Raw genomic sequence first — 18623 nt, 5'->3', positions numbered from 1 at the left:
CCTGATCCCTGGACAGAACAGGCACAAGATCAGGGCCAAGACCATGAGCATCACTTAGGGTAGCAGCTGCAGTTTCTGACTTGCAATTTGGTGCCCTGGCACTGCCCTTGTCCCCTAGTGTCAGAGATCGATAAGGCTGAGACAGGAACAGATGGTACGCAGATCTTGGAACCATGGTTGTTTATTGTATTTTCCACACCTCGCCATTCCTCAACCTCCTCAGCAGGAAACAGGTGGCTGACGAGAGGTTAATGGGGTGAAAAGTAGTTACCCCCTTGATGACAGCAAAGATCAAAGGATGCATGATGTCATGTCTACTGCTCGTGACATTCCGGAAATCGTCATCCAAGCCGAGGATCTCTACTCGAATGGGTGTCAGGTAAAGAATTCTTTTACTTTGACTTGATAGGAATATTTTCTTGCAAAGAAATTGGATGTAAATTTTGTTAAACTGGGCCAATAAGTAATAGATGGCAGAACAGTATTGTAAACATGGCAAGTGTGCTAATTTGTACAAGGGACGTTTAAGACATGCAGCTGTGCAGACTGTGTATAATGAGACAATATTGGAAATTGCAAAAGGTGCATACTGAGATTTTGCAAATTCTTGGAAAGTGTACTACCTGGGGCCACGTGAAAGCTTTGTAGAATACTGCAAACTGCATCATATCTGAGGTATTTGTTTACCTATCCAGCAGCTTTCTAAGAGAACCATTAGAGACATGCTTTGGAGCGGATTCAAACTGTTTACTCAGCTTACCCCATTTGCAATGTTAGCATGCCTTGGCAAAGCCAACAGATCCCCCAATGCATGTGCTATTTGCCTTGTCAATGTGAATGTCTTTTAGATATGCTGTCTAGCAGCACATCTGTGTTTAAGCATGGCTGAAAGCTCAGAAGTACATGATGTTGAGCCAAAGGCGAGTTTCTTCAAACTCATGTTGTTAAGTTTATTGTCCTGCCCCTACTAACACAAAAAAGCGCTATGAAGTGGCCTGTTCTGGCCACATCATACCGCCTTTTTCAGTGACTTTCAGCCATGTTGATCAGCAGATGTGCTGTGAGACAACATGGATAAAAGGCATTCACATTGACAATGCCAATAGCTCGGGCATTACGGAGATCTATTTGCTTTGACAATGCTTGTTCGTTGTTGACGGGATCATGCTAAACAAATGTGGAAGTGATAGTGAAAAACAGTTAAGGAGCTTTGAAGTGAAGCAATGATGTGGTGTAATGGCCAGAGCTGCTGACAGGGGAACCAGGCCTGAATCTTGGGGTCAGCTGAAGAATTTGTGATTTTGGGCCAATCACTTATACTTCCCGCTGCCTATGACAATGAATGTGTCATTGTGTAATGTAACGGTAAGCACTGAAAGCGCTTCAATACCATCAGCTGGTGTTAGCACAATGGCAAGGTGGAAGATGGAACAAGCGCTCCAATACCAACGGAATGTGAAAAAAAAGCAGCAGAGTCGAGGGAGGCAGTGGGGGGGGGGGGGTCAAGCAAAGAAACAGGACGGTATAAGAAGATGGGCAAGCAACAACTGGAAAAGAAACCTTAATTAAAGCCGAATGCATCATTGAGTAATGTAACTGGTGATCATTTAAAGCCTTCTACCATCGGCTTGTGTTCGCGCTATGGCAAGAGGGACAATGGAGCTAGTACTCTAAAGCCATCGGATCATACAAAAAATAAACAAGTGCTGTTCATGTTTTAATACCTTTTTAAGAAATCCGTTTGTTTCGTGTACACGTACATACATTTTAGTGGTATGTGTTCATGTGTATGGCAAGACAGCCTGAAAACACAAGTACTTGTATGGATTGCTAAAAAGCAACAAAAAAAAATAGCTTTGCAAACCGGGAGCAGTGTAAGATGTTTACTTGGTCTATGCACTATGGGAGGGCCAAACACAAGAAGTGTGCATGACGTCTGCATGCCATGACGAATGGCATATAAGAAAATGAGAGTGACACTGTAGTTTACCAGTGGTAGGAGATGGGTGACCTGTAAAAACTCAGATACAACACAACACATCTCTTCAAGACAGTGCATGCACTGCCTAGCCGAGACCTAAAAACATTCCATGAGAGGAAACTCTCAGGCTTGTGTGAAATGTCTTTAAGATCTAAGGGGCAGATTTACAAGAAACTGGTGTATCTGTAGAGATGCGTCAGTTTCCTTGCGCCAGCCTGCGATACCCTTGCGCCACCATGGATGCGCCGTATTTACAATATGGTGCACCATGGCGCAAGGAGTAGTGTCGCAAGCATGACATAACTCTAGCAATGCATTGATTCAATGTACTGAATCCCTCCTTACGCCTGCTTCAAGCAGGTGTAAGGTTTTGACGCAGTAGCATCCTAGAAGTGGCGCTGTGAAATCTTGTAGATTTCACTGCGTCACTTCTACAAGTCTTTCCTGCGTGGGAATGCCCATCCTGCATACATTATACATGACGCAGATATAATGTGACTCATGGCTTTACAACGTGACACATCTCCCTGGATGCGTCACTTGTAAATTGGCCGAAGAAGTACTGCTTTGGGACCTCCCAAGGGCTTACTTTTTACCTTGCATCTGTCCCTCCTCCTGTGTTAACTTGCAGGTTTATGCCACGATTTTTAACCAAACGCACCCTAACGGATTTCTATAGCATCTGTATATTTCCTGAGGATTACTAGTTGATCTCAGTTGTTCAGAGGTTGTGTGAATGTGTGTGGTTGTGTGTGCGTGTGCTAAGGTTGCCTTTAACCTGCAGTGTTGGATCATGTGCTTACACTGGGAGTTTAGTTTCTTACTTATACTCAGGTATTCCACATTAAGAATCATTTTCAGCTTTGTCTGTTCCTTGTTTACCATCCTTTCACCATAAATTATACGTTTTCTGTGCCACTTCTTGAGCTCAAACTTCTCTTGCTCTTCTGCTTTTTGTTCCCCTGTTTCCTAATGCATCCATTGCAGCCTGTCTCCCTGTATTCCTGAAACTTTCCTTTTCAATGACCTCTCCTCATGTTTCTTTTACTCAGTGTCCCTGATGTCAGCATTCTTCATGTGTCTGCTGATTTGGCACTGACTCCTTGTTTCCTGAATCTGCACTTTGTGTCTTTGATCAATTGTCCGCCGACGCGGCAGCACTGACCTCTCTCCTGAAAGTGAAGAGTATGCCTGTGAGTCCTTATTTCTTGCTATTACCAGGGCCATGGCTTTGATGAGCCTCAGCCTGTCACTTTCTGCTTTAGCTCCAGGCTGTCCATAAGGCAGGAGTGACTAGAGGTTATTTATTTGGGCTTCTTTCTTTCAGTCCTACACTCTTGCCATTGGTTGCTATCCTGTTTTACCTGGTTATTCTTTCAACTCTGCTTTTATGTCCTAGCTCTTCTTGGTTCGACTATTGTGCGAAAAGTCCATAAACATTGTGACGCTGGAGTCAACATCAGTCCAGATTCGATTAGGGTTTCATGCTGTGTGCATTACCCATGCCTACCTTATCTTCTTATCAATCCTAAGAAACCCCTGTGTGGTATCGGCCACTTAATAGTGAAGGTATGTTTATCCTCCACCCTCCTGTTCCTTTGCCCGCCTTGGAACGCGCCGTGGTGACATCATTTAGAATGTCACGGCTGGGAGCGTTCCAAGGCGAGTGCCCGTGAGTAGCTGTCATCGGATTGTTGACAGCATGTCAGCTGTGGCTGGGGTCGATGTTTCTGTACTTGAGAATCCTTCAAATAAACCTTGTTTGGACTACCTCACCGGTATCTTTTTCTTCCTTAATGAGACACTACACTGGCGACGAGGATCAACGGGACTTAAGAAAGACGGATTCGGCCCCAACACGCAACCAAATAAAAAAGGAACAGAGCGGAAACCAGTTGATATGCTGGCACACCTTGACAAAAGAAAAATGAGGAAAATAGCCAACCGGAAGTGACAAACAGTGAGATGCGGCATTTGCCACTGACGAGGGAGTAGGACAAGACTCACCCACTCCGCCTGTGATCCAGCAGACTGTCACAGAGGTACAACCGGGAGTAACTAGCAGTGGGATGCAGAATTCACCACTGACAAGGGAGTAGGACAAAACTCACCTGCTCCACCTGATGTCCAGCAGTCTGTCACGGAGGCCGGAGCTGCCATCACCTCCAGCAAACAACGTAAAAGTACGTGGGAATACATGGGCAAATGTTGGACCAAACCCGGTGAGTGGAAGCGTGGGCTGATTGGGATGCGCACTCTCCAGCGCAGCGTAACAGCATAGCGGACTGAAGGGCAAACGGTCACTTTGGCAAGCAAAAACTCAGCTAGTACCGTTTGATGAGCGCACAGCATATGAAGTGCTGGCGAAGCTATTGCGTCAATGGAGAGGTGAGGCACCAGGATCTGGCAGCAATCGTTGTGCAGGAGTGAGGAGCAGCTAGTGAGGGGCGACACCGCACGACGCATTGTGCTGACAGAGATTGTGCGACCCCCGCGAAACTGTAAGGTCTTTGCGGGTCGTGGATCCTGACTAGAGCCTGGGAACAAGCGGTCACTGCGTGAGAAAGTGCAGTTGCCAAGCAGAAGGAGGCGTATTGGGAACTCTTACACCACACATTGGAAAAGGTAGCCTGAGGCGAATGGGGGTGTGCCTACACTGTTTTCTGGCAGTTCCTGTCGCACAAAGGGAAATGGAACTGTAATAAAGGACAGGGACCTTGCTTATTGTGAGAAAGACCTTGTCAGGAAGCATTCACAGTGAGGGACAGCGCCATCCAGTGGGCTCCAGGGTGTATTACCCTCATCTGCTAGCTTGTAGCGAAAACTGGCATTCTGAGGAAGAGAGAATTGTTCGAAACTCCGTGCGGATATAGCAAAGTGTGATTATTGCTTTTCTTTCTCTTTTTGTAATCCCCATCTAGACACGCATAGTGTGATTATTGCGAATTTACAGTGGGTGTATTAGCAAAGCAGTTTATCTAGGCAAACATGCAGAATGTAACGCCCCCCCCCCTTTCTTTTTATCATGTCCAGGGGAGCCTGCTATTAAGTAGAAAAAATGGAAGAAGGTCTTCATGAACTATGCAGTTGTCTGTGGACCCAATTTGGGGTTGGAAAGAAAAGTAGCATTGCTATCGTACTATTTAGGGGTGGAGGGAGAAGAAGTGTTGGAGCATCTCCCAGAGCTAAGTGCACATGAAGCTAGGGGTTTGAATGAATTCGAAATTAGTCTTAAAAATTGGACTTACATTACCTTCCAGGAGGTGTTCAGTGGGGAACTAGGGTGCTTAAAGAACTACTCCCACAAGATAAAACTGAAAGAGCACGCAGTCCAGTAGTAGCAAGAGTAAGGAACCTCGTCATAGCAATCCAGGAGGCAGTTAGAGCTGAACTAGAAAAATTGTGCAACCTAGGGGTCATAGAACCTGTGGAGGCAACAGAGTGGCTGGCGCCGATCGTCGCAGCAAGGACAAAGGATGGATCGGTCCGCCTATGCATTGATCTCAGGGCCCTGAACAAAGAGGTTGTGGTCGACAAGTTCCCGCTGCCCAATATCACACAAATGATGAGCATGTTGGAAGGAGCGAAAGTATTTTCTACATTACACCCGTCCTCGGCCTACTTCCAAATCAGACTTCATGAAGATTCGCAGGAACTTACGGCGTTTGTTACACCAATGGGAGCATTCAAATTCAAAAGAATGCCTTTCGGTCTAGTCTCGGCTGCAGCTGTGTTCCAAAGAATAATGGGCAGTATTCTTGGAGGCATTCCCGGTGTCTTGTGTTATCAAGACGACCTGCTGGTCGTTGGCACAGATAACGAACAACACAACGCAAGATTGAGACAGGTGCTGGCGAGATTCAGAATGCAAGGCCTCACGGTGAAGAGAGAAAAGTGCAGGATCGGCTGTAAGAGCTAGACTTCTTGGGACACAAGGTAACACCAGGTGGAATTCATCCTAAAGCAGAACTCCAGAACACCATAATCAACTTGACGCCACCGAAAAACAAAGAAGAAATAAAATTGTTTATGGGCAGGCTGGAGTTCTACAGCAAATTTGTGCGGAACTTCGCAGGCAGAACCTATGCCATACGCCAGTTGCTCAAGAAGGACGTGTGGTTCAGCTGGGATGAGGAGTGCCAGAAGGAATTTGAAGATGTGAGGAAAGCACTTGCAGAGGCGCCTAGCCTCAAAGCATTCATACCGAATAGGAAGACAACCGACGCAAGTTCGAAAGGACTCGGGCAGTCCTCACACAAGTGGGGGTGTGTAGTGAGGAGACCATAGCCTTCGCATCAAGATCCCTACGGAAGTCCGAGATCAACTACTCGGTAATAGAGAAGGAGGCCTTGGCGGTACACTGGGCCATGAACAAGTTCTGGGACTTCATCTGGGGAACTAAGTTCAACCTGCAAACTGACCACAAGCCCCTAGTCGAAGTATTCAACAAAAAGGGACTCAACGCGATCTCGAGTAGAATTACGCGTTGGGTTGTAAATCTCCAGGAGTATACATTCAGCGTTGAATATGTGCCTGGGGCAAGGAATCTAGCAGCTGACTGCCTCTCACGCCTAGTGGGAGAAACGGAGGAAGATGAGGTTGGCGACAAGAACGGAGAAGATAAGGATGAGTCTCAAACAGAAAAAGTTTGTGTGATTACCGAAGGGGCCATTGGAGAAGACTCTTGGAAAGAAGCCCTTAGAGCAGATGACCAGTTGATGGAAGTGTGCGGGAGGGTAAAAGAAAATTGGAAACACAAAGACAAACAAGACGAGACCCTACGCCTGTTCTGGATGGTCAGGGATGTACTGTCCATCGCTGACGATTGTCTGTTCCATGGCACAAGGTTGATCCCGCCCAAAACTTTGAGGGAGTACCTAGTAGATTTGGCCCATGAAGGACACCTGGGTATCACCAAGACCAAACAGAGGATGCGGGAAGACTACTGGTGGCCTAGCATGGACAACGTGATTGAGAGGAAAGTGAGAGACTGCATACCATGCACTGTCAGTGACAAAGTCTTGAAACAGCATACACCTCCCATGCAGTGCAGGCCACCCCATCGGGGCCATGGGAAGAAGTGGCATTGGACATAATAGGTCCACTGACAGGGGAGATAAGCACTCCTTATATGTTAGTGCTTGTGGATCTATACTCTAGGTGGCCAGAGGTGAAAATTGTATCTGAGATCACCACGAAAGCAGTCATTGAGTTCCTACAAGAACTATTCCTCAGGGAAGGCTTACCCAGTAGTCTGTTGATGGACAATGAAGTGCAACTATGCTCAAAAGAAATGAGAGACTTTCTCTAGAAGAATGGGATTGAACACAAACGCTGCACATTATACCACCCTGAGACCAATGGGATGGTCGAGCGGTTTAACAAAACTCTCAAGGAGAGCATCCAGTTAGCGAAAACTAATGGACTAAGCTGGAGGGAAGAGATTGAGAAACGTCTAGAAGCCTACCGCTTGACTCCTCACCAGACGACCGGGGTCACCCCTTTTGAACTGCTCCGGGCGAGAAGGCCTAATACGAAACTTTCACCGGGATGGGTGGGGTGGCACAAAGGATGGACAGATCACTCTAGAGAGTCTAAAGAGTTGGACAGGCAGCGCAAAGCCACGATAGAGAGAAAAGACAGGTTTGATAAACTACACTCCGCAAAAGAGGTAGGGTTCAAAGTAGGAGATGTAATAAAAATCAAAGCACCTACAGGCAGAGCGAGTTGGTCTGAGTTTACCAATCCCACAAGAATTGTCAAACTATTTAAAAATGCTGTGAAAACTCAGGAGGGGAAGATCTGGAATCTGGGAAGAGTAGTGTGATACCACCCTCCCCCTGAAGACAAAACCCTTGAGGTCAGGAGGGAAGACAAACCCCGGATGCGGGGCGAACTGCCTGTTAGGGAGCGTTTTGGGGCATCCCACACTGCCTGCAGAACTAGCCAAAGGGTGGTTAGTTGTCCCAGATACCTGGAGCGATATGTTACCATGTAGTGTGACTATTGTTCATATGCTGTTCCAATGTGTTATTTTCTTGTGTTGTGTAGGGAAGGGCGATGTGTGGTATCGCCCACTTAATAGTGAAGGTATGTTTATCCTCCACCCTCCTGTTCCTTTGCCCGCTTTGGAACGCGCCGTGGTGACATCATTTAGAATGTCATGGCTGGGAGCATTCCAAGGCGAGCGCCCGTGAGTAGCTGTCATCGGAGTGTTGACAGCCTGTCAGCTGTGGCTGGGGTCGATGTTTCTGTACCTGAGAATCCTTCAAATAAACCTTGTTTGGACTACCTCACCGGTATCTTTCTCTTCCTTAATGAGACGCTACACCCTGTATAACTGGTCATCCAATTCTTCCTTATTTTGGCCAATGTTGTTAGCAAATTGGTGCCTACAAGTGTGCTATTTAGCACCAAACACCTATAATGCTCCTCATGATGATCATCTAAACCACACTCTAAATAAGCAGCATAATTTAACAGGCACCTGCAATGCAATAGGTCTCTCATTTACGCAAGTTTGATCTATTGGCATTTTAAATGACAATGCCTTTCATTTATGTTTTGGTGTTTAAAACATAAATAAAAGGCATTGTCATTTACAGTGCCAATAGCTTAAACTCTGCAAGACCTATTGCATTCCAAATGCTTGACCCTCCTGCAGTTAGAGAAACTCATTATAGAAAATAGTGCTTACAGACTAAAGAAGACGTACCGTGCAACAACCGAAGTAAAAGGGCCAGTCCTCATGGGAGGTTACAAATTAAGACAAGGCGGTACTAAGAAGGGACTAACAAGCCTAATAACGAATCAGAAGTCAGCATTTATGAAGGAAAATGACACAAGCCAATGACAAATATATAAAGGGAGTGGGCGGGGCCTCAAGTACCTACTCCAATACAGCATGGCTCGCAGAGCAGCGCATGTGCTGTCCAGGCTCGACCTAAAAATGACTTAAGGGTCCTTGCAGCCTGATCTTGACCTGGTACTTGTCTTACATATCCAAATGCAATTCTTGTGATTGGAACCTTTTTTAGTTCTACGCATCATTAAAATCCATTACTTCAAAGAACTCCTAACGTCTTCTTTGTAAAAGGTAGATACAGTTAGTATTCATGTTGCAATCATTTTGCAGCACCTTTTTGCTGATACGCTCAAGGTTTAAATGGAGGGCACCATTTTGTTTGGTATGAATGCGGCTTGTTACCCACAAAGGCTGGTGGTGTATCTCTATTCTATAGAGTTGCCTGTGCAGACGTCCTAGAAGAACATTATTGATGTCAGATTGGCACCTATCGAGAGCACGCTGTGACAAGATATTCATGTGGGAGATGATGAACCTTTAGAAGCCAAATCTGACAGTAACAATATCTCCCAACCTTAGAGAGGAGTTGAAAGAGCAGAATCATTACCCATTAAATGATTTTCAAATTTGCTGAAAGACTATTTTTAGGACATGAATGTGCAAATAATGAGATATGGATCTTGGAGCCAACAAAGGCAAGCCTTTTCTTTGAGAGACATTGAACAAAATGGTGGTGCTTTGCAGTACCTTTTGCTGCCAATTGCTGGAGCTCTTTAAGGAGATTCTGGTGCCGGAGGATGGAGATGATCCTTTCATCTGTAAAAAAAGAGGCGTTAATTGAAACGTGTGTTGGTCCCTTCAAGGCGTTAATTGAAACGTGTGTTGGTCCCTTCAAATATAGAGAAACTAGAGAGAGATGCCACTCTGCGTCTGAAATCAAATGGGTGAACCTATCACCACCCTCGTACACCTGTACACCCTGCTCCTCATGGAGCCAGTGCTTCTCTAAAACCTGGAGGGGCTCGGTTTGACTTTGGATCTAACCCTCTCTGTCCTGGCACTAGCAACCTATTCGAAGCTCCAGACCATCAGAAAGGGTTTCACTTTCCTTATAAACTTGGCCATTGGAATTACACATTGTGCGGCCACAACATGTCCACAGTAACTGTAGAATTGCAGACTGAATTTGCCACATATTCCATCATCTTTTGCATGAGTTTTAAAGTTCAATAGAAATGAAATGTTTTTCTAGCTCTAAGTGATCGTGGCAAGTATGTTGCAGTGCAGTGGCAAACAGCCGCGGCCTGCAGTTGGAGTACCAGCAGGGCGGTGACTTGGGGAGGGAGAGGGGCAGGGTGGGGGGTAGTAATGTATGGATTACGGAGCTTCCCAGATAAGTAAACATTTAAATAAATAAAACGAATTTCGTTGAGTGCACTGCATCCCCAAATGGAATGCAGTGCGCACAACAAAATTCGTTTTATTTATTTAAATGTTTACTTACCTGTAAAACTCCGTGATCCATACATTACTACCCCCCACCCTGCCCCTCCCCCTCCCCATATCACCGACCTGCAGGTACTCCCACTGCCGGCCGTGGCTGGTGGCAACCACTTTGCAAAAGTATGCTGGTCACTACTCCCATGATGATGGTTTCATTAAGGTATTAAACAGGTACTAAGACATGGAATGTTATGTTGAAAAAGACTATTAATGCCTCCAGTTTATGGTCTGGAGACCTTCGTCTACTCAAGGAAGAAAATGTTTAATACACAAATGCAATTCAACCAGGGTGGAAATAATGATTACAAGAAAATGTTTGAGTTGATATTAGAGCAATTTATTGTGCAGCACTGACCCTTTTCACAAAGCAGCAGTTATTTCAAGAGTACAGTGAGACTGCAGAGAATCCCAAACGCTTACCTTCTCACTTTGAGGTCTATGCTTTTAATCTTACTATATCTAGTAATGTAACAATTAAATATTCTATATCTAATATACAATATTGCTCTCTGGCGCTATTTCTTAATGGAAAGCTAAACTACCTAGTGCCCATAGTATAGCAGGACACCGTACACTTTGTCATATTTTCTTCTAAGTGGGGCATTATACAAACTATTTTCACTGATCAGGAAATGGCATTTCTTTCCCTATGCAAGGCAAAAACACTATTTGTCAGTGAAATATAATTTTGGATTGGATTTGTTGCTTGCAGCTGTTTTTTTCTCAAGTAATCCTTGCATTTTGTGTAGTGTTGGGATATTTTCAAAATAAATGTATGTCTTAATATGAAAATATCAAGATAATATCAACACACAATGTGTGGCTTAACATTTCATAATGAGAGCTTCTGGTTCAATGGTATTTTATTTGACATTTCCATCTGTATTCATTTGTATCTGGGTATTGTGAAACAAAGAAGCTGAAACTAGTATATTTCCAAATGTATCTAATATAAATGTAAACTAATACTTGAACTACTAACCAGGTTCAATGATTGAATACCCCTAAATAATAAACCAATACACTATAAAAACATGCACATTTTAATACATCTTCAACTGTTGAAATCTTAATAGGAAAAAAAATATTCACAGCTATTGGTCTAGCAGCCATGACTGACAAGGTTTAGAATCACTCAAAAATAACCTAATTTCCTTTTTTTCATATGTAAAAATAAATACAGATGGAAAATTGATGGCTCTCTTACATTTTTAGTGAATATTACACATAAATACTAACTACAAACTTTATTCATAATTTACTTTTACCCGCTATGTTATTTGGCCTCATAACTGAGTCCTCCTTTGTCATAATTACACTAATGAAAATGTCTGCAAAAATCACTATGTGACAGAATGTCGTATAAAAAAATCATACATACCATTTCGTAGGGTTTCCAAGCACTCTGGGCTGATGGGCACTGCATTTGGCTTAGAAAGGGTATCTGAAATGACCTCCACCACACACTTCATCACCTGTATAAAGAGAAACAATCAACTTTGTTGATTTTGTGGGAATGATTATGTATATGATTGAATCAAAGCATTAGGAATTACAGGTGTTTTAAATATATATGCTTTCTTGGCCCCCAAAAGCACGTTGTACAGGCAGTAAATTAGAGAAGCATCTTTGTTGACCTGCAAGGTTACGGTTGCCCCATGGTTGGTGGATATCTATAAGAAGAAATTCCATAATATTGATTGTATTCAGATGTAGCTTGTCTTTATGCCGCATATTTTATACAGTTGAAAAGTGCTTGAGGTTAAATTGTTCTGGGGAAAACCCGTAAAACCCTATAAAAACCTAAAACAGCAAAGAACTGCAAAAATAAAAAAAGGCCTCTTCCAAGTTGTCTACTCTGGTAAACATAGAACTACTTATTTCTTATTTCTTTCCCTTTAATGAGTATTTTAGCATTAATAGCTAATTAACATATTATTTTTTTAAACCTCGCCTATTATTGAAACTGGCTTTTAAAGGGTTAATGATCAAGGAAACTAAGGGCCCAATTCACAAAGGAACTTACGGCTTGTAAAGTTACGAGTGCACATTCTCCGCACTTTGGGTGGCATTGCTGCACTACAGTGCTCAGTGCAGATATTCTGCCACAATTGAGGAGACTCCGCACTCGTAACTTTATGAGTTGTAAGTCCCTTTGTGAATCGGACCCTATGTGTATACCGGAAGAATATATGCAAAACCAATGCAATGCGCTGTGTCCACATGGTGCTAGATATAAGTTTCCACAGCCAGGGTGCTGCTAATCGTGTTGTACACGCTGAAGGCTATCTGGAATATATATATGTTTACATATTTATTCATAGACATATGCCAAACAAAGCATCACATTTTCGTTTTGTTTCATGGACTCACTTTGCTTTAATCCGCACTCATGCACAAGGGAACATACGGTTTTTCCACCCCCACCGCACCAATTTCCTCAGTCCACCCACAAGGGACTCTGGGACATGTAGTTTTTCCCACTACTCGGGATGCTGCGCAGGTGTGCTGATACTAACGCAATTGGGGGAGGTGCAGACTCGATACCTCGGGTCTTAAGAGAGGCGGAACCTACAGCTGAGTGACATTATTCTGTGGAAGCTTCGGGCGCTGAAGACGGCATAACAACAGCCAGAAATGCATCCGCCATTACCTGCAAATAAAGCTTCTTTAAGTTTCCCCTGGGTCTCTGCTATCTCTTTTCAAGGAAGGAGTGTATGCTGTACATATTCACGCATCAGCCTGAGACGCCATCGCAGAGTACCCCGCCTCACCTTGGGTTAGGACATCACAGGCATGTGCTGTTCTCAGCTTCTCTTCGCACCAAAGTGATTTGGATGGTCCGTCACCCGCCCCTGAGTGCAGGAAGAAAACCGGCAGTTGCGAGGTTATTCCAACCTCGTTTTGGGCTGCAGGCATTGTCCTCGTCGCCCCTGTCTAATGGATTTCTGCATTTGGAGGCTGAGGCGTCATAGGGGAGCTGAGGAGGCTCTATTGTGGACATGTAAGCTGCCAAACAAAGCATCACATTTTCGTTTTGTTTCATGGACTCACTTTGCTTTAATCCGCACTCATGCACAAGGGAACCTACGTTTTTTCCACCCCCACCGCACCAATTTCCTCAGTCCACCCACAAGGGACTCTGGGACATGTAGTTTTTCCCACTACTCGGGATGCTGCGCAGGTGTGCTGATACTAACGCAATTGGGGGAGGTGCAGACTCGATACCTCGGGTCTTAAGAGAGGCGGAACCTACAGCTGAGTGACATTATTCTGTGGAAGCTTCGGGCGCTGAAGACGGCATAACAACAGCCAGAAATGCATCCGCCATTACCTGCAAATAAAGCTTCTTTAAGTTTCCCCTGGGTCTCTGCTATCTCTTTTCAAGGAAGGAGTGTATGCTGTACATATATATATATATATATATATATATATATATATATATATATATATATATATATATATGTGTATATGTGTATGTATATATAGACAGATAGTAACATAAATCCAATGACAACATAACATTTGAAACTAAAAAAACACTGAAATTTCACTGGTTATAGTTATCTCTATAAATATAACTTGTGCCCTAAGTTAACTGTAACTCATGCCACCCCATGCACAGTTTTGTCATCAATGATGAGTTTGTATGTAGACTTGTATGTTTTTCAAGAAAAAAAGATTTCTTTATTAAAGTAATACTGCAAAGCCATGTATTTTTTTTTCAAACTGTAGTAAAAAATGGCATAATTTAAATGTTTAAACTTTATTGTCTAACTGCGAGTTGATCAATGGTACACTATTTTTCCCAGTGTTATTGTATATTGAATTGAATATTTTATGGACTTTCTAATTTCTAAGTACAATAAAATATTATTGTTTAGTTATTCCCTTTTTTTATTAGAATGTTGTTTTTATTTATTTTAATTTCCTTAAAATGTTATGTACTTAAAACTGTTTTTCCATAGTTATTGTCCTTTTTTTTTTGTTTAAATTTGTTTATTGGGTTTTTGTTTGCATTTTACAACCAACATAGCATTGATTAAACGGTACAGTAATACATGACCATAGGTACATTGTTCCAAAGAAAGCACTCAGTGTGTCCTTTAATGTGTTTTTTCAGTTTTCGTTATTCCATTTATACACATGCATTATTTCAGCATGCCACCTTGTTCTGACACCTGACATCCCAAATAAGGTGAAATGACTTAATACATATATTATTACGGTAGAGTGGCTATACCATTTTCATATTACAAGTTAGTAGTGATGACACAACGAGACTGCATTAAGAAAATTAGGGACATATCTTATACAGTTATCATAGCGTTATTTGTATAACATTTATTAGGTTTGAGTGTGAGACTTATATTATGAAAGTTCTGGACTGTTAGTGTCAGATTTTGGAAACAGAGAGATGTCCTAGAAAGTGATTGAGGTGGGAGCTATCTGCAGTGTCAGGAAATGACATGTGACAAGCTTAGCTTTAGTCAAAACAGCTTTTCAAAGGCATCTGTCCAGATGAGTCAGTCCACTACTGAGTGGAAATAAATGCTCTTACAAAACCTACATTGTAGTTGTACAGTCATATTAAATTCCAGTTGACAATAGAAATACAAAAATTTGCTTGGGTATGCTTCAGATCTGATTGACATCCGCTACAGATGCAAGACAGATGATACTTTTATAAGGGGCACAATAGTTTTCATGGTCATAACCTACTGGCATATTATCTAATTGACATATTCTACTTGCCCGTTAATTCTAATGGGCATATTCCACTTGCACATTAGGTCAGATGTGCACTTTCTACTGGAATGAGATTCCTCAAGGACATGGTCTACTGACACAGAGATACATTCAAGTGATAAAAACAGAGGCATATTAGCAGTGGCATTCACTTCTCCTGCCACCAGTACTTAATTTGAGCCAGTGGTTACTGGTGCTCGGCGCCAACACTTAGTTGTCAACATCAGCACTTATGACAGTCTGCCACAAGGTGGCGATGTTTGTGATGAGCACAATATTTTAATAACTCAATGTACATTAAAAATGACTAATACCTGCTACCTAAAGTTATAAGAATAGCTTGGGTAGCAGGTTTTAGACATGCTTAATGTATATAACGGGTCTAAATTGTCACAAATTATAGGCGTATGATGGTTAACGGTTGTGTTGGTACTGTCATTGGCAGTACTAGTAGGGGCTATGGGTGATGCAAGCTTGAATGACCAGCTGACAAGTGCTCCTGTACGTAGGTGCATATATATATATATATATATATATATATATATATATATATATATATATATATATATATATATATATATATATATATATATAAAAGCCCTCGTCGCCACCAGAGCATCACTTTTTTTGAAACTCTGGTCACGCAGCGCCATTTTTCATATTTACAAGGTGGCGCTAAGTCACTTTGTGTGGCTTAATGCCATCTTATAAATATGCGTGTTTCCGCCTCAGTCCCCCTCGGCAAAGGGGGGTGCAATGGGTGCTGCTGTGGGTGTTCCAGTGCAAACACCCACTGCTTTTTGATGCTGCCCCAGATTACAAGGCTGAGGCAGCAGGTGATAGAATGGCGATACGAGAAGAAATTATTCATTTCTCTTCATTTTTGCTCTTTCCGTGTGTGCTGCATTCAGCAGCACACCTAAAAGATGCAAATCGATATTATTGATTGTTTATGTGCAGGAAGCACAAACAATTGTCTCTGCAAAGCAGGTGCCCTTGCAACATGGCAGCAAGGTGCCTGCGCTGGCACTAGGCAGCTTTTTTTGTGCCAACACTAGGGGAAACACAGGGGTGTGCCGTATTCTTGTGAATAGGGCGCATTCCTGTGTTTTGAAAATGTCGAACCTCGATGCTGCCAAATTTGGCACAGCTCTGCGCTCTGTCATTTTATTGTGAATATGTCCCTTATTTTGTTTTTACAAATTAAGCACTGCCTGACACACAGTGAATAATGGCTACTGTGTCTCCCAGCACAGATTTTATGATGTGTTATTTTAAACAGCACAGAATGAATGATGCACATAATTTCTGCAGGTGACAAATGTTCCAGGGAGACATTTTCTCCTGAGGCGTCAAATTCTTCTAAGAAGCACAATAACGTCTTCACTACTGCAGAGAGATGATGATTCACGGGCACTGTGAGAAATGCTGGCCTGCAGGGTTGATTCATGAGTCCCTCAAGTACTGACTTTAATCCCTTTGTTTGTTTACAACATACATTTACAACTGTGCCTAGAATGCTCAATGTGTTTCATTATTTTAAACAAGCATTGCAAAGCCAATCATTCGGGTCCCAACAAGGCTGCTTTGCATTTATTGATTTATTTTTCAAATATATTGAATTGTCATAAAACAAGGAAAAGTAATAAATGCCAAAGTCAAAGGGTGATTTGTATTTGTTGGCAACAATAAAAATGTGTAGTAAATGATCCATTGCAAAAATGAATATAGAAAACCTTTGAAATGAAAGCAAAAAAGCAAAATTGAAAACAGGGCTTGGTCTACCAGCCCCAGCCCTGGAACTGGCTATTTTTTGGCAGATGTGCATATCAGGAAGCGCAAAGGGCAATCACTCACAAGTGGCTGAAGTGGGCTCACCTAGTGCCCTATGTGGTAAGTGAATGATAGTTGAACAGGCCAATATGAAGATGGTTGAGAAAAAGCACATTTATGTCTTTAGGTAAGACCTAAAAGGACCAGAGATACTACTACTTAACGTCTTTACCAACTTTATTTCACTTTCTGTACTAGTTCAGTGACATAGAAAATGTCTTCCTCATCTGTGCCTTTGGTCAATGACTTCCCTGTTACCTTCCAAATAACAACGCCCAAATCCTACTCTTGCCGCTGGCTATTTCTGGTTTTGCAATGTCTCTCTGCTTCATTAGTCTTGCAAGGCCCTCCCATGGTAGGTATGCCTTCTTTTGTAAGGCCTTTCCCCGGTTGGCATCACTTCCCCCTTCCATTCCAAGTCCTTACCCCGATAGGCATCCCTTCTCCTTCTATTCCAAGGCCTTCCCTGGGTAGGCAGCAATTCTGCTTCCTTTCCACAGGCTTCCCGAGTAGACATCCCTTCTCCTTCCATTCCATTCCATGGCCTTCCCACGGCAGGCATCTCTTCTTCCATTCCATTCCAAGGCCTTCTCCTGGTAGGCATCACTTCACATTCCATTCCAAGGCACGCATCCCTTCTCCTTCTCTTCCAAGGCCTTCCACCAGTAGGCACCCCTTCCATTTCAAGGCCTTCCCTCAGTAGGCACCCGTTACATACCAAGACCTTCACCCGGTAGTCACCACTTCCCCTTCCATTCCAAGTCCTTACCCCAATAGGAATCCCTTCTCCTTCTATTCCAAGTCCTTCCTCCTGTAGGCATCCCTTCTTCCATTCCGAAGCATCCCCCGGTAGGCATCAATTCCTCTTCATTTTGACTGGCTTCCCCCAGTAGGTATCCCTTCTCCTGCCCTTCCATTCCAAGGCCTTCACCTGGTAGTCGTCACTTCTCCTTCCATTCCAAGGCCTTCCACCAGTAGGCACCCCTTCCATTCAAATGATTTCCCCTGGTAGGAATCTCTTCCATTCCAAGTCCTTCTTCCGGTAGGCATCACTTCCATTCCAAGGCCTTCCCTGGGTAGGCATCACTTCCCCTTCCATTCCAAGTCTGTCCCCCGGTAGGCATCCCATCTTCCATTCCAAGGCCTTCCCCCAGTAGACATCCAAAGTCTTTCCCTGCTAGTCATCACTTCCCCTTCCCCTGGTAGACATCCCTTCCATTCCACGTCCTTCCCCGGTAGGCATCCCTTCCATTCCTAGGCCTTCCCCCGGTAGGCATTCTTTTCATTCCAAGTCCTTCCCTGCCAGGCATCCCTTTCATTCCACGACCTTTTCCCGGTAGGAATCCCTTCCCCCGGTAGGCATCTCTTCCATTCTAATGCAGTTAATCAGTAGCCATTATGTACCCTTCCATTCCAAGGTCTTCCCCCAGTAGGCATCCCTTCTCCTTCTATTTCAATTCCTCAGCCCGGTAGGCATTCCTTCCATTCCAAGGCCTTCCTTGGGTAGGCATCACTTCCCCTTCCATTCCTCCAGTAGACATCCCTTCTCCTTCCATTCTGCCTCCTTCACCCAGTAGACATCCCTTTTCCTTCCATTCCAAGTCCTTTCCCCTGTAGAAATCCCTTCCATTCCAAAACCTTCCCCCATTAGGCACCACTTCCCCTTCCATTCCAAGTTCTTCATTCAATTCTTCTGCATTCTTTTATCTTCCTAATTAGGGAACGGGCACTCTTTATACCTTTAACCAGCTG

The 18623-nt window shown here is 43.4% G+C and overlaps 1 protein-coding gene across 4 annotated transcripts in view; it reads right to left on the bottom strand.

The window, feature by feature from the left end:
• CHGA (chromogranin A) overlaps positions 1-18623 on the bottom strand; it is an 89184-nt gene that overhangs the window by 23809 nt on the left and 46752 nt on the right. For all 4 annotated transcript variants that reach the window (XM_078660078.1, XM_078660079.1, XM_078660081.1 and 1 more), the window contains exons 3-4: positions 11671-11764; positions 9534-9602 (exon numbers count right to left, since the gene is read on the bottom strand). In XM_078660078.1, coding sequence (XP_078516204.1) covers positions 9534-9602; positions 11671-11764 — 163 coding nt within the window. The remainder of the gene's footprint in view (positions 1-9533; positions 9603-11670; positions 11765-18623) is intronic.

The sequence above is a fragment of the Lissotriton helveticus genome, chromosome 9 (genome assembly GCF_964261635.1).
Source record: "Lissotriton helveticus chromosome 9, aLisHel1.1, whole genome shotgun sequence".
Classification (NCBI taxonomy): domain Eukaryota; kingdom Metazoa; phylum Chordata; class Amphibia; order Caudata; family Salamandridae; genus Lissotriton; species Lissotriton helveticus.
The sequence above is the reverse complement of the archived record's forward strand: the minus strand, read 5'-3'. Positions and strand labels throughout refer to the sequence as shown.